The sequence below is a fragment of the Azolla caroliniana genome, unplaced genomic scaffold (assembly GCF_043228905.1).
Source record: "Azolla caroliniana isolate FFs.n. ecotype wild unplaced genomic scaffold, voAzoCaro1.0.p SCAF_1, whole genome shotgun sequence".
Classification (NCBI taxonomy): Eukaryota; Viridiplantae; Streptophyta; class Polypodiopsida; order Salviniales; family Salviniaceae; genus Azolla; species Azolla caroliniana.
In genome coordinates this window covers 35,481,548-35,496,172 of record NW_028230436.1, presented here as the reverse complement: position 1 = coordinate 35,496,172, position 14,625 = coordinate 35,481,548, and the positions used below count along the sequence as shown (strand labels likewise).

At 36.9% G+C, this 14,625-nt stretch overlaps 2 protein-coding genes across 4 annotated transcripts; one reads left to right on the top strand and one right to left on the bottom strand.

Moving 5' to 3' along the window:
* Positions 1-704: 704 nt before the first annotated feature.
* LOC147870150 (beta-glucosidase 34-like) lies at positions 705-9,292 on the top strand. The gene is made up of 13 exons (XM_087337428.1): positions 705-1,226; positions 4,333-4,399; positions 4,602-4,660; positions 6,593-6,668; positions 6,764-6,835; positions 6,955-7,042; positions 7,124-7,376; positions 7,808-7,923; positions 8,064-8,284; positions 8,401-8,432; positions 8,575-8,674; positions 8,811-8,913; positions 9,027-9,292. Exons 1-13 carry the CDS (start codon positions 855-857, stop codon positions 9,253-9,255), a joined length of 1,788 nt encoding a protein of 595 aa, XP_087193554.1. The 5' UTR covers positions 705-854; the 3' UTR covers positions 9,256-9,292.
* A 1,354-nt stretch (positions 9,293-10,646) lies between these two features.
* On the bottom strand, positions 10,647-13,919 carry LOC147870149 (heterogeneous nuclear ribonucleoprotein 1-like). Of its 3 annotated transcripts, none has more exons than XM_087337384.1 (7): positions 13,642-13,919; positions 13,314-13,529; positions 13,053-13,093; positions 12,139-12,302; positions 11,947-12,043; positions 11,697-11,866; positions 10,647-11,287 (listed from the first exon to the last, which is right to left on the bottom strand). In XM_087337384.1, exons 2-7 carry the CDS (start codon positions 13,526-13,528, stop codon positions 10,835-10,837), a joined length of 1,140 nt encoding a protein of 379 aa, XP_087193510.1. In that variant the 5' UTR covers position 13,529; positions 13,642-13,919; the 3' UTR covers positions 10,647-10,834. The 3 variants fall into 3 exon arrangements, with proteins under 3 accessions (XP_087193510.1, XP_087193502.1, XP_087193517.1); XM_087337376.1 differs by having other exon boundaries at positions 13,314-13,587; positions 13,747-13,919; XM_087337391.1 differs by having other exon boundaries at positions 13,747-13,919.
* Positions 13,920-14,625: the final 706 nt, after the last annotated feature.

Here is a 14,625-nt window from a genome sequence, read left to right as displayed (position 1 = left end):
TGGCTCACTAATTTGTAATTGATACTGGTTATTTCACAAGAATTAGAATTAGAATTTCACAAGACATATATTATGGGTGAAAAACCTCCATTTGAGTTAAAAAAATCCGCACAAAAAAAGTATATACCAAATGAATCGAAAGCCCTTAGATTAAAGGTAAAATATTCGTTGAGGGATTTTTGCAAATTGTGGCTGATGTAAAGAGTTTATCTCAAAGGTGTATGAAGAAACCAAAGTTGACATAAAGTGTTCCATCAAAATACTACATGATTTCAAGATATCCAAATAATCCTAGCACATTGGACATTAGATTAATTCTAGAGCATTGATGACTTATGATTTCATGTACATATTAAACTCATTAGCTATATTATAAAAGATAAACTACCACATGACTTTGTGAGCAAGGTATGTACTCAAAATGATGAAAGATGCTACTCTCAATGCAAATCCTAGCAGTGGGGTTATTTCTAGTGGGTCCTTGTATGTATTGCCGAATGTAGAGAGAGACTGTGGTAATCATCTATGAACTATTGAGCAGACGGGCAAATGATTATTTTGATCACAACTAATATAGTGATCTGAAAAAAAACAGTTGTTGCTCTGAAAACTCCTCTAGCAGCAGAGGGGTATTTCGGCAAATAGCCAAAATCTTGTTTCCTTTTCCTTTTCTTTGCTTTTGGGGCGGGACCAACTTCGAAGAAAGAGACATAAAGAAATATGAATTGTGAGGCCGCATCAGAACATGATCTTACTTCTATTGCACAGACAAATTGTATACAAGAAACTGACAGCTATGTAAATACTCAGATACACTAAATCTCTGCTAATTTGATGCTTTAATATGTGTCTATATGTATGTATATTTATATTACATGGCTATGGCAAGAGGCAACCACGATGATGGGAGACGGATGATGAGACTTAGAGATCTGCCCACCACCGCCACCGCCACCATCATGGCCTCTCATCGCTTCCCGGCTCTTCCGCTTCTCGCCACCTCCACTTCGATGTTCCTCATCGTCATATTCGTGCTTCTCCGATTCTCTCCCATCCTCCCTCGATCTCCTCTCATTGGTACCCGTTGCTATGCCATCGGAGGAATCGGCTCCGGCACCGCCACCTTGAATGATGCACCTGGACCCCACCCCCTCTACTCCTCTTCCCTTGCCAGGATCCACTTCCCTCCATCCTTTGTCTTCGGAACCGCTTCCTCAGCTTTCCAGGTTCGTGATTGCCTGCATGTCTCCCCATGCATCTAATTCTTTTTTTCCTTTGGTGCCCTGGATGTGTAGAATTAGAAAGCTTTTTTTATGAGAATGTGGCTTCTGTATCATCTAGAGATATGATAGTGATGATCTATCAAAGTCCAAGGGCGACCAGCATTACCCATGGGACTAACAATCATTACAAAACCCTCTTCCCCCCCTTGTAGATGGGCAATTAAAAATTCAACATGGTAGGTCATACAAGGAAAGCCAAATGTTCTGTGGCCCGTAGAACATCACACTGAGTTTGGTTCTTGTAAGGTATTCCAACCTTGTCGGGATTCTTGAAAATTATGATCGTTCTCCTCATATGCAAGGCAAAGTGACACACAATTTTAGCTATAGGACAGTATATTTCCGCTTCTTGTTCTTCAGCTACCTTGCATAACCAGCAACAAAATTGTTATTTGTTGTAGCTGTTCAGAGATATGAAATATGAAATAAAGTTGTGAATGGAGGCACTGTCAAATAAACATTCCACTGGCCAGATCTCTCTTTAAGTTAAGAGATCATGTGGGCTGAACGAGCTAAATACCTGACAACTTGGGGTGACCACTCATTTTCACTTTGATCACTTCGACAAATTGAAATAATGACATGCCTTTATTTTTTCTATACTGTGCATAGAAGTTCTCACTGTGTGTGTTCTTCTTGCATGGATAATTATTGTAGATGCAAAAATCTACCCATCTGGTGACAATCAAAGCATGACCGACAAGGTTATTTGAATCTCCAAGATTGATGCTTCAGCTGGCTTCTTTAACTGTTGCATTATTTCGTTTCTGCGGTCAATATTAAGCTGACTAGAAGCTGATATGGGGAATTTGTGAGGCTTAAAAAGTGTTCGATTCACAACTTGACCACAAACATACAAGCATAAACATCATAAAGGTGGACATTTGACTGACTGACCTCCCAGCAATAGAAACAATATGATTCTCCCCCGATCATGGGGGCTATTGTGCACATGCCGGTCTCTGCATCAATGATTAGCATCCAAAAATACAGCAAATCCACATCTGTCAGATCCGATAGTGTCTAGAGACAGAATCCAAGAACGTTGATCACTTAATAAATGATAATGAGGCTTATGATAGGCTTATTTAGCTACCTTCTGAGTTGGATTGCATGCACATGCTGCTAACACATATTTATATGCCTAGGGGCATAACACTAGGTGCCAGATCTGCACTTAATAAAAAGATTTTTAGGGGTAACAAGATTATCAAATAGCTATAAATTACTATTTTGTGAGCATGTGGCTCTTGGAACTGAGTTCGTGAGAATGTCCTCTCTGTTCCTCCTAGTGTTGCATAGCCCTGCAAAGTTTAGCTTGTTTCACAGAAAGGATAGTTCCTATGAATATTACACAAATGTAGAAGTATGAAGCTACACAATCTGCCCTCCTGACATGATATCTAATGAGAGCCGTGTTAAATTTCATTAACTTGGTTTTCCCAATGTTCACCAAGAGCAGAAGAATGAAGAGTATCTAAATGCCTCTCTAAGCCCTCTGGAGATTTCTTCTATAAGCACAATATTATCCACATGAAAAAAGTATCCAAACACCCTGCTAAGTGAACGTTCTCATCCATTGAGACATAGTGGTAAATTTCACGAAACTGGTTTTCCCAAGGTTCACCAAGAGCAGAAAAGTGAAGAGTATCGAAATGCCACTTTAAGACCTCTGGGGAGTTCTTCTATAAGTACAATATTATCCAAATACACTGCCAAGTGAACATCTCTGTCTCTTACAATATAGTCAGAGATCTCATCCATATAAAGCTAAAGAATGTTGGTGGGTGGCAAGTTGTAATATCAATCACTTGTTGCCGAGATGTGACTCCAATCAAACTTTGTCAAACAACAAATGATTCATGGAGTTATGATCCGTGCAGCTGATTGGTTTCCAATGTCCATGATCTCATTGCCTCTTTAGTTCCAGAAGCTTTTATGGTGGATTAAAAGAATACAGTAAAACGAATATCGATTCATGGCTCACAAAATGGATTACATTTGCATACTTCAATTTGCATAGATTTGGCGAAATCCAAAGAATCAGCCAAAGATGTAAATGTAATATATGTTTGACTGTTTAGATTACTCCACTCCCAAGACCATAGAACTTTGGGATGAATTGCAAGTCGTCTTTGATGCAGGTAGATAAATTTTGAATATTGTTTTAACGAGAGATAGGTAGATATACTTTTACTTCATGCGAAGCTTTTACAATATGTCAGCGTTGTTTCCAAATGGAGAAATGTGCAGTTAATCATCCAAATTAGCGAGGTTTAAACCCCAAAATTCACTTTAGCAACATTTAGTCAACTTAAAGATTTGTTGTGGAAGTGAGACAACTGAATCCTTGCAAGGAGGAACAAAAGGAGCAATGCTTCGGTTGTCCCTGATGTCTTCAATTATCTGCATAAAAAGGGAGTGCTCATTACGGGAACTTTTTTGCATAACAATAAAATCAAGGTAAGCCCTTGATTTCAGTTTGTCAATATTATCACGTGAATGCATGTTGTCTCCTAGTTTGTCTAGAGTGGAACTTGTTTGACCCTCATGATCCCTTATACATAAATGGGAACCACAACAGAAGAACTGTATGGGTCTTTTGACAATGGTGCTACGCATAATTTTATCTGATCATGTGTGGTTTAAGAACTTAATCACAGAATAGCCTCAACTGTTCACGCTAGAAGATTGAGAAGTGGACAATATATGTCCTCCCATAGCTGGAAATTTGTGTTCAACATATTCTGAGTCATTAGCTTCATTATTTTTGGTGAATGTGGATAGTATTTTTGGTATGCCATGGTTTTTTAGCAACATTGGATCATAGCTTGTAAATTATGAAAAATATTTATGGAAATTTGAGTTTGGGGGCATGACTCACACAGTTGCGGGTTTAATCTCTGAAACCGCTGGATATATTCATATTTGTACTAGCAAGCAAAATTTCAACATTTTCCTCTAGTATTAACTGTTAGTTTACTCTTAATGCAATATCATTTTTGCGTTATAATTTACATTTATGAGAGAGCACACCTACTGCATGCAGTATGAGGGAGCTGCTAATATTGATGGACGAGGAGCCAGCATTTGGGACACGTTTTCAAAGCATCAAGGTACTGCTTAATTAATGGTAAAGGAAAAAACTATCTTTAGAGTGATATATTAAGTAAATCGCTATCAAGCATTTAAGCTCTCATATAATACATAGATGATCTTACCCTGAACATCTATTGATCTTACTCGTAAGTGAAGACAAATCATTGTAGTACAGCATTCTTTATCCGAGTGCAATAATTTTATGCATCTTTATCCTAGGAAACATTCTCAATGGGGCAAATGCAGAGGTGTCATGTGATCAATATCATCTGTATAAGGTGCGAGCTTGTTTCCAAAGTCTTCAAATTAGTTTAAACAGATCAATGAAATTTAACTACTGTTGTAGCTATTGTGACAAATATTTCAAATCATTGGACAAATGTTCTATTAATGTCATGTTTGCTTCCCAAATCCATATTGCTTTCCTTGGCTCTTTAATTTTAGCATTGTTTGAGGTTTTGTGTTGGATCACTAATGATAAATGCATGGATATTTGGCAAGCTGATGCACATGATTTAATAGCAAGCACAGGAATGTGCATGTGATATTTGGAATTTTAAAAATGTATTTTTGTTGATGGTGCTATCATGATTGCATTATGGAATGTATGAGGAACAAAAAATGATAGACAAAATACTTTATTCACCCTAGTAGGTGTATATACTCACCATTTTGATAATGTCTCACTTAAAATATACACGAAATGTTGATGATTTGAAGTGTTCAGAATGGGATGGAAAGCTTCATTATGAATATTCCGAAGATATTCCTACCTCACCATGCCTGCTTCATATTCTTGTCTGTTCAGCACAGTGAACTGGGCATCCATCTAGACTGATAGATTTCGTTATTTTCCTTAGATATCAAATGTTAACTGTGGACCAAAATGAAACATATTTTATTCTTGGGCATTGCAATTGAGAGTGGACATTGTGACAGAGAATGCATGTTGGGATAGGCAAGGATAGAAAATGTGTGAATTCAAGGCAAGACATGCATAGTCTATGAGTTTCCTAATTGGTGGCGCAGAAGCCCTGTACCTCTCAATGAAGAGAATACGAGCTAACTTGTATTTGAAGTGATAGTGCAGATACTGAAAAGCTATTACCATTTATAGATTAATGCCATATGCCAATTTGGAGAAGAAGATGATTTTATAACTTGGTTCAACATACGTAATATGATGCATGAGTGCACACTTCCACATCTTTCTCAAGCTGTAATGCGTTGGCATAGGAAACAAGATTCATTGATTGAGGAATCTATTGACACATCTTGAAGCAAACATCCCATCTTCTGAAGCCTTTGCATCTATCCAGTATTCAATATTTTTTTCACTGGAAGTCAATGTGAGGTATGTTTGAATCTCAATCATGTATCTCACAAATCCATCCATGCTTTTATGCAATCATTTGAACACAATATTTTGTTTTTATGTGTTTATATGAAGTTTTTTATTTTCTTCCCATGCAATTTTGGCATTTCAATGTGAGGCCCAAGATCTCAATCAGAAATGATCCAGTCACAAGTAGTAGCGTATATGGCATCTGTATCTTGACTTGAGGAAACTTCATACAAAATGATTCTGGACATCAAACACTTTCCAAGTGAACTTGGAGATGCTGGCACCCCATACTCAATCTCCTAGAGAAGCACCTATGTCACCCAAAATTTGATTTGTCCTTTGTTGCACATGTTCTCAAATGCACAGTAAGCCTTTTTATGGGTATTGGACATTGCTTGGACTAGCCTTCTGCAATTAGACTTCTATGATATCAACCATTACTTGAGCTGGTTTATATGCTAACACCTTGTATAATTCTGAACCTTATTCTAGGTTAAATTAATTTAGTATCTATGAAACATATCTCAAATTCCAAACAGAGGAACTTCAGTGTATGAAATAAAAAATAGGTAACATGAGTTGCTCGCATCACACATGCATAATTGTTTTTTCATTGTATGGCACTAAGGCTCCTGGTTTTTGCTTCTTTGCTGATTGTGTGCTTCCAGATGCAACATGTGTGTGTGAATACCATGGGATCATGAATTTGATTCTTTTATCGTCCCCATTATAATGATGAGGCAACAAAATGTGTTTCTCATATGGCACCATTGCGAGATGAGCCCTAGTATTTGAAGAGAGGGAGGATGGAGAATGTTCTATATGGTAATAATCATTTATGCATGCATGCTACTATTTATTGTAGGAGGATATTCAGCTAATGCGTGACATGGGACTTGATGCTTATAGATTCTCAATATCATGGCCACGCCTCTTTCCAAGTAATGTTTAGAGATAAGCATATGCATCAAACATTACATAAATGTGCTCACCTGTGTTTGAACCTTTCCTTGTTCACTTTCGTAATATTTGATAGAGGGTAATGGAGAAATCAATCCTAGTGGAGTTGCTTACTACAATAATCTCATCAATGGGCTATTAGAAGCAGGTAGTGACATACATGCATATATGTTCATTGATATACATGAAACATGTCTTCTGCTTTCCCATAGTTACATTGGTTTAATTTTATAACTCAAAATTTCAATGTCTCGTTTCACATGTCAGGGGTTCAGCCTTATGTGACACTCTATCATTGGGACCTCCCTCAAACCTTACATGATGCGTATGGAGGGTGGCTCAGTGAGTCTATCATGTACATATTTTAATTACCTTTGTTTTTTTTATTTTTTGAAACATCGGTTTGATACTAAACGATTTGGCATGACTTTTGTAGAAATGATTTTGTAACTTATGCAAAGGCTTGTTTTAAACTGTTTGGAGACCGTGTGAAGCATTGGATAACATTCAATGAGCCAAATATATTTATTCAGATGGGTTATGACATTGGTCTATTTGCTCCTCGGCGATGCTCTACTTGGATAAGGAACTGCACAGAAGGGAATTCTGCTACTGAACCATATATTGCGGCCCATAATGTGTTGCTCTCTCATTCTGCAGCAGTGGATGTTTATAGGACTTATTTCCAGGTATTATGATCATTCAGGTGAAATTCAAAAACATAATTATTATGGTTTTAAAGTGGGGATACTTACATGTGATTAGATGGAACAAAGGAATGTCAATCTAGAAAGTTTACATAAAACCCAAGATGTGCACATAATACCCAACTCTAAGAGCAATGTGTACTTAAAACCTAAGATGTGCACATAATACCTGAGACTAAGAGTTTTCTCTTGTAAGTGTAGGAATATAACTGTTTAAGAGGCAAAATTTTAATCTTTTGCATGATATGATAGAGACTGTGATGTTAGTATAATGCACTGTGATGATAATATCATTGTAGTTTGATGATAATATATTGCAATTTGCAATGAGCACAGTGATGATAATACACAGCCAAACTCTATGCATGTTCATTGTGAGAACGTGAAAGCTGATTGGGATTCTCCTTATATAGGACAAGCAATTAGGGAGCATTGGGATTTCGATCAGTGTGAATTGGTATATCCCTCTACGGAATACAAAGGAAGATGCGGATGCGGCACGAAGAATTCTACAGTTTCAGCTTGGATGGTTCGTGAATGACCACAAAGTCTATATATATTGAATGAGAGCTATTTGAATGAGCCAAAGATTTCATGCAATACAGTACATAGCGATAAAATTGTAACTGTCTAATATATATATATATATATATATTTGCATTTCTGCAGGTTTTTAGATCCTTTGACTCATGGTGACTATCCTTCTGTAATGCGTGAACTTGTTGGAAACCGATTACCCTATTTTATGGATGAACAAAAGATTAAACTGAAGCATTCTATTGATTTTATTGGAATCAATCATTATACAACAACCTATGCTTCAGCTATCAATCGAACTTGGGATATCAACCACACTGACTACTATCAAGATAGTTTAACCAGCTTAACGTGTAACTTTTTCGTCTTCATCGTTGTTTTATTTTATAGTTGGTTTTTCTTTTTAATTACATGAGAAGAATTTTCTGGATTCTACAATGATGTATTAAAATCTCTCAAATTTGTGCAGCTGAACGTGATGGAATTCCCATTGGACCAAGGGTAACTCATTAGATACCTATTGCAGTAAAGAATTTTCATCTTATTTTAGATATGATATCTTGGTATTTATACCTCAGCAATCTTAGGATATGTCTAGTCATACTCAGGCTTTTGATTGCTCATAGAATACTAATAAATGCAGGCAGCATCAGAGTGGCTCTACATTGTTCCAACAGGCATATACCACGTGCTGAAGTATGTTAATGATACATATCATCTACCAATATACATTACAGAAAATGGTAAGCTGTTAGTTTCTTGACCTTACTATTCTTTTCCCTTCACCCTAAGGATTTTAAGTTATTTCCATCGTTTTTTAGCATATTTAGGTAATCTTCCACTAATCATATGTAGGTCTTATGTGTTTTTCTTTTATAGGAATGGATGACAATGGTTCATTGCCTCTGGAACAATCAGTTCAAGATGTGAAGAGGGTTCAGTTCCACAAAGACTACCTATTCAATGTGGGACAAGCGATTTGGTTAGGTTTCAACATTATGCCACTTTATTAAGTAAATAGTGGTAGAGGTATTTTTCATTGATATTATAGGAAAAACATTAACAATAAGAGTTCTTGTGATGTGTGTTACATAGGGAGGGTGTTGATGTTCGAGGGTATTTTGCTTGGTCTCTATTGGACAATTTTGAGTGGGTAGCTGGATATACATCACGGTTTGGCCTTTACTATGTGGATTATATTACATTGAAGAGGTACCCAAAAGCCTCAGCAAAGTGGTTCAAAGCATTTCTGGTTAAAAGAAAACATTATGTTGATAAAACCAAGCATAATAGGTGGTGGCTTCCTGGATGCATATTTGACTAGAAATCAAATACAGTAGACATTCGGTTAGGTGTGCACTTTGAACGCAAGGGAAATGTGCTCACTTAACCAAGCTGCGCATTTAGGGCTTTTTTAATCAAAAACAAATTCCCAATTTTTTCTTTCCTGTTCTAATTTTGAGAAAGCCCAACCCCAACAGCCATCGTTGAGGCCTTCCTTGCTGTTGTAATTGCTCCCACGCTGTTGCAATGCACGTCACTCATCACGTTTCTTCAGTATGTCTATTTTTTGGTGTCTATGGTATGAATACGAGAGAAAGAAGAGAAGGGAGGTCTTGTGCATAGTTTACATGGCCTGATTCTCTGCATATTTTAGATGGTAACTGTTCGGAGGTTGTGCATGATGTCGTTAGTTTGATATGTGGCATGTGGTTTAGGAGAAATGATCCACGTACTTGGCAGAGATAGTGCAACAAAAATACCTAAAAGTAGGGATTTGAATCCAAATACTTGTAAGTTGTGTTAATAGATAAATAGCTATTAATCGATTAATAGCTTTCCCTTCAAGGAGTGTCCACATAATGAGCTATTAATTGATTAATAGTTTTTCCTTTATGTAAGTCCACATAATGAGCTATTAATCGATTAACAACTTTCCCCTAATGTGAGTTCACATAATGAGCTATTAATCGATTAGTAGTTCTTCCTTTATGTGAGCTCACATAATGAGCTATTAATAGCTTTCCCTTGAGTCCAGATAATGAGCTATTAATCGATTAACCAATTAATAGCTTTCACTTAATAGACCCATGCTATGCCCAACCTATGTAATGGTAGGAATGCAAGATCCAAGTTCGATTCATTTTGTGGTTCACAACATCATTTTGGTGTTTTTTGAATGTTTAGAACAATGAAACAATGAAATTTTTATGATTTGGATTTTGACCTCTATAAAAAGTGCACTTAATAGAATGACACACTTAAGTGGACACACACTTAATCGAATGGTTATTGTACACAAGGGCTAAAATACAAAAACTTATGTTTTGGCTTACACAACATGTATGCAAGCCAAAATATGGAATTTTTGCTTGATATACTACTGAACATCCACAGTGCATGCATCAAAACTGGAGGAAATCTAAAGATATATGTTGGTCAATTTGATTAGTAACATGAACATGTTTGGATGACTTTGATACATTAGAAGACAAGAAATCAGAATTGATGTCATTAAATACAACATCCACCAATACCTAGTAATTCATTGGCAAAAAACTAGACCTTGTTCATCCTATTGTGCCAAGCCTCATGGGCCAGCATTGTACATCACAATCGCTGGCTGGTCAATCCTTGAGAGCAAATTAGTGTTGGGTTTGGTCCCAATGGCATATATTCAGGCAAGGAAACACTTCAAGACATGAGTTACCAGAGCACAGAAACAGAACATTCCAAAACTCAAAACCCACACTACATATGTTAGTTCTTATAGATCCATAATTATAGATTGCCAGAAGGGATCATTAATTGCAGACTGTCAAATGCATACAATCACCATCTTAAAATCTTTAAACACAAATGAATTAGAGAAACCTTCTAGAATCATGCAGCCCAAGGGTACTTCAGTTTTTACTGTATGGGTGATAACGACCCGAGGTAGAACTACGGGCACTTCCATATCCACTGGTGTGACCACCGGCACCATAGGCACCACCACCACCTGCGCCATATGACATACTCCCATAACTGTCAAACTCTGCTCCATAACCACCGAGAACACCACCACCATAACTGCCTCGAAATCCATCATAACCACCACCAAAAGGGCCACCACTATAGCCATAACCAGAGCCAGAGCCTCCATAACCACCTCGAAAACCTCCATATCCTCCACCACTGTAAACACTACCCATACCTCTTGGTCCATATCCACCTCTGTATGGATCACCATAAGGTCCGCTACTGTAAGGCATGAAGTCAGTGTAGCCTCCATAATCTCCACCACGGTGACCTCCTCTTACCAGAGGCCCTGGCTCCGGAGCATTTCTCTTCGGCTCTGCCTTTTTCACCTCAACCTACAAAAGAATTTGACCACAAATTGCAATAACATGGGTTTATGAAAGAAAAACATGTTTACTAAAACACATGCATTGTCTTGCATCTACATTTTTGGGGCAGAGATAGGCCTAACAAAACTAGAGACATGCTTAAGCCTTACAAAACCATATGTAAATTGCTAAAGTGCTTTGCCTCAGACCTGCCCTTAATTGGTAGTGCAGTTATTGTTTCTTGATGCGAGAGAGAGAGAGAGATCTATTTTCCTTTTTTCTTCTTGTCTTTCATGATTTCAATTGTTTAATTACTTGTAGCTTCCTTTTTCTCCTACTATGCAAAGTTTGTGATCATAATTTGGTTTCAGTTTCAAATGAAGCCTTATCTCATCATTTTTTCTCTTATAACATAGGGCTTATGCCTATCTGTCACCTGCTTGCCTGAAAGCTCCAGTTTCCCATCATGCGAAAGCAGCTCATCCACAGAATCTTCATTTTCAAAGGTTATGAACCCAAAACCCCTCGACCGCCCACTCTCTCGATCTTGCATTATTTGACACTCAGAAACTTTACCAAACTTAGAGAAGTATTCTTGAAACTCATCTGTTGTCACAAAGAGGTTAATCAATAACAAGGCCAAAAAAAATAAAGTTGTGGAATTGTATAAACTAATTTCCAATTACCTTCAGTAACTGAAGTAGGAATGCCACCAACAAATATTTTCTTGGTTCTTGGTCCTTTCACCATCTTCTCTCGTGGAACAGACTTCTTAATCTCGACCTATACAATTAAGGTAGCAATGAGCAAAAGCGTTCTCTTGAACACGTTTTTACCATAAATTGCAGCATCAATGTAAATCATTGTTTAGCACTTACTGTTTTCCCATCGAGAACATGCTTATCTTGCATTACTCTATCAACAACAGATGGATCCAAATACGTGACAAAGCCAAACCCCCTGGTGTGCCCGGTGACACGATCTCGCATAATGACAGAATCAATGATTTCTCCATATTTCTTGAAATGTTTTGTTAGCTTTTCTGATACCATAAGGAATTATACCTTGTAAGTTCCAAAATACAACATCCCACATTGCATTTGGAATTGAATCTTGCATCATTTATATTTTGTGAATGCACAGGTAGAGAGAGAGAGAGAAACATGCGAACATCCCATTGCAATAGTAATTTAATTGAATACATAATTAGATGTTTTATATATAGAGGAAAGAATTATTAGAATTCCCATTTAATTTTATAATTTATTGCATGCATAATTTATCTTTTACAAAGACTTAAATAGACGCATGAAAGAAAGATGTAAACACCACATTGCATTTTGGGGTTGAGTTGAATATATAGTAGATGTTTTATAAATATAAGAATAGATAGAATGAAAAAGGAAATGCTAATTTCTATTTAAACATATTTGATCATTTACAAAGATACAGATAAATACAATGGAAGAAAAGTGTGTATTTTACATTGCATTTAGGAATTGAAATGGATAAATAATTGAATGTTTACAGAGATATAAGTAGGAAGGAAGATGCAAATCAGATATTGCATTCAGCATTGAATTGAGCATTAAGGGATAAAAAAAAGTCATATTTAGGAGGAAAGAATGTTGCTGCATTGCACAAAATTTGAACACAAAATTGTACTTTTCATAAAGATATAACTAAATAGAATGATGAAAATGTCACATCACATTTCGCATGGAATGGAACACATAATAGACATATATCTATGACAAGAAGGCATATGTAAATATTCAAATGGTGACTTTACCTGTTGTTGTTTCACCTGCTAGTCCACCTATGAAGATCTTCCTTTTGGGCATGCGAATGGAAGTCAAGTGAAAGTTAGGGACAAAAACTCATTGCTACTACGATGATGACAACTAACAAAACTGATTTCTATGGATCATTTGGACAACCATATTTATATAGCAAACTTTATAACATATCAGGAAGTAGCTAAAAAAAGACCTTGATCTAATGCTAAAACTAAATCTATTGCGTTTAGCTAATGGATCTTGGCAAAACTAACCCTGAACTGGAGGAAGATTTATTATTGCTGGAGGCATCCTTAGCTGAAGCCACACTAAAATTAGGGTTCTCTGCTTCCTCTCTGTTTTCTGTCTTTGTTTCTTCTTCTACCTCTTCCTCCTCTTCTTCATCTTCTTCTTGATGATCTATGTTGTTTCGTTGTTCTATGTTGTTTTGTTGTTCAAACTCATCACTATACGCGCGCTCAGCCTCCATCCTATCCCAAAAAGATTTTCTTCGTCTCTATCTACACTGTTGTAATCCTAGCTTAAACCCTAATCAAAACGGAACGCTAAATCTGTTTAGTTCCAAAAGCACAATTTGATTACCTGCGTTCCTTCTTTTCTTCAAGGGGACCCTGATTTCCCTCCGAGAAAGAAAGGAGAAGAAAACCCTAACCCTAAAAAGCAAAGCAAAGCTATTGACTAACGAACCTGGACCAGTCTCTGTCTTTTGATCGATTCTTCTGTGCTAGATGGGTTTTTTTAAGTGTATATTTCCCGATACGAAGGCCTGCTCTGCTGACGCTTGAGAGGATTTAGGGTTTGTGATTGTCTATCTTGGCAGTCTCGTCCTCAAGGTAACAGAGGGCGGGGTGGATCAAGGGAGAGGGGTACCGGGAAAAAATACCCTTTTCTCTGTTTCTGGTTTTAAGAAACTCGCTATCATACCCTTCCATCGCCCACCCCCCCCAAAACACACTAAACAATTAAACAAAAGTCTCTCTCTTTCTCATGGATCAAGACACTACAATGGTACCACAATTGAGTGTGATCACCAATACCAGAGTAGTGGGACATGTCTATTTCCCAATGACCAAGACAAACATTCCACCAAGAAAAGAATTTCCACTTGCTCCAGTAAAGAAATTTGTCACATTAGTACTCTCTTCAACTTTTGTGGATATGATTTGACTCTACGCTTACCATCAAATACAAAAGCATTGCATATATCCCAATTACGATGCAATCCCTGATATATTAGAAATAGGAAAACGATCCTCATCTCTTATTGTGAATTGTGCAAACACCCATTGTCTTGGCATCATATAACAACATGACAGAACTTGCTAAATTTGAGAAATGTACTCCAAATCTGACATATAGTATGAAATAATTAGTACTATCTTCAACATAACAATACAAAAGAAGCAATTGTATGTTGTTAGTTCATGTTGCTTTAGAGAAAACCCCAATCAATCTTCTCCAAATGAAGAACTTTGCAACCAGTGGCAATTTAGAATGCCAATTACATTTCAAGAACTACCACAATCCATTATCAATGATGATAGCCATTGAAGAGACTCAATGGAG

Coding starts and splice junctions, on each gene's coding strand:
- LOC147870150 (XM_087337428.1), top strand. CDS start 855: ATGTATGTATATTTATATTACATGGCTATGGCAAGAGGCAACCACGAT. Junction 8,285..8,400: donor TAGTTTAACCAGCTTAACGT/GTAACTTTTTCG, acceptor AAATTTGTGCAG/CTGAACGTGATGGAATTCCC. Junction 8,433..8,574: donor GAATTCCCATTGGACCAAGG/GTAACTCATTAG, acceptor TAATAAATGCAG/GCAGCATCAGAGTGGCTCTA.
- LOC147870149 (XM_087337384.1), bottom strand. CDS start 13,528: ATGGAGGCTGAGCGCGCGTATAGTGATGAGTTTGAACAACAAAACAAC. Junction 13,094..13,313: donor AAATCTTCCTCCAGTTCAGG/GTTAGTTTTGCC, acceptor CATGCCCAAAAG/GAAGATCTTCATAGGTGGAC. Junction 12,044..12,138: donor ATGTTCTCGATGGGAAAACA/GTAAGTGCTAAA, acceptor TTAATTGTATAG/GTCGAGATTAAGAAGTCTGT.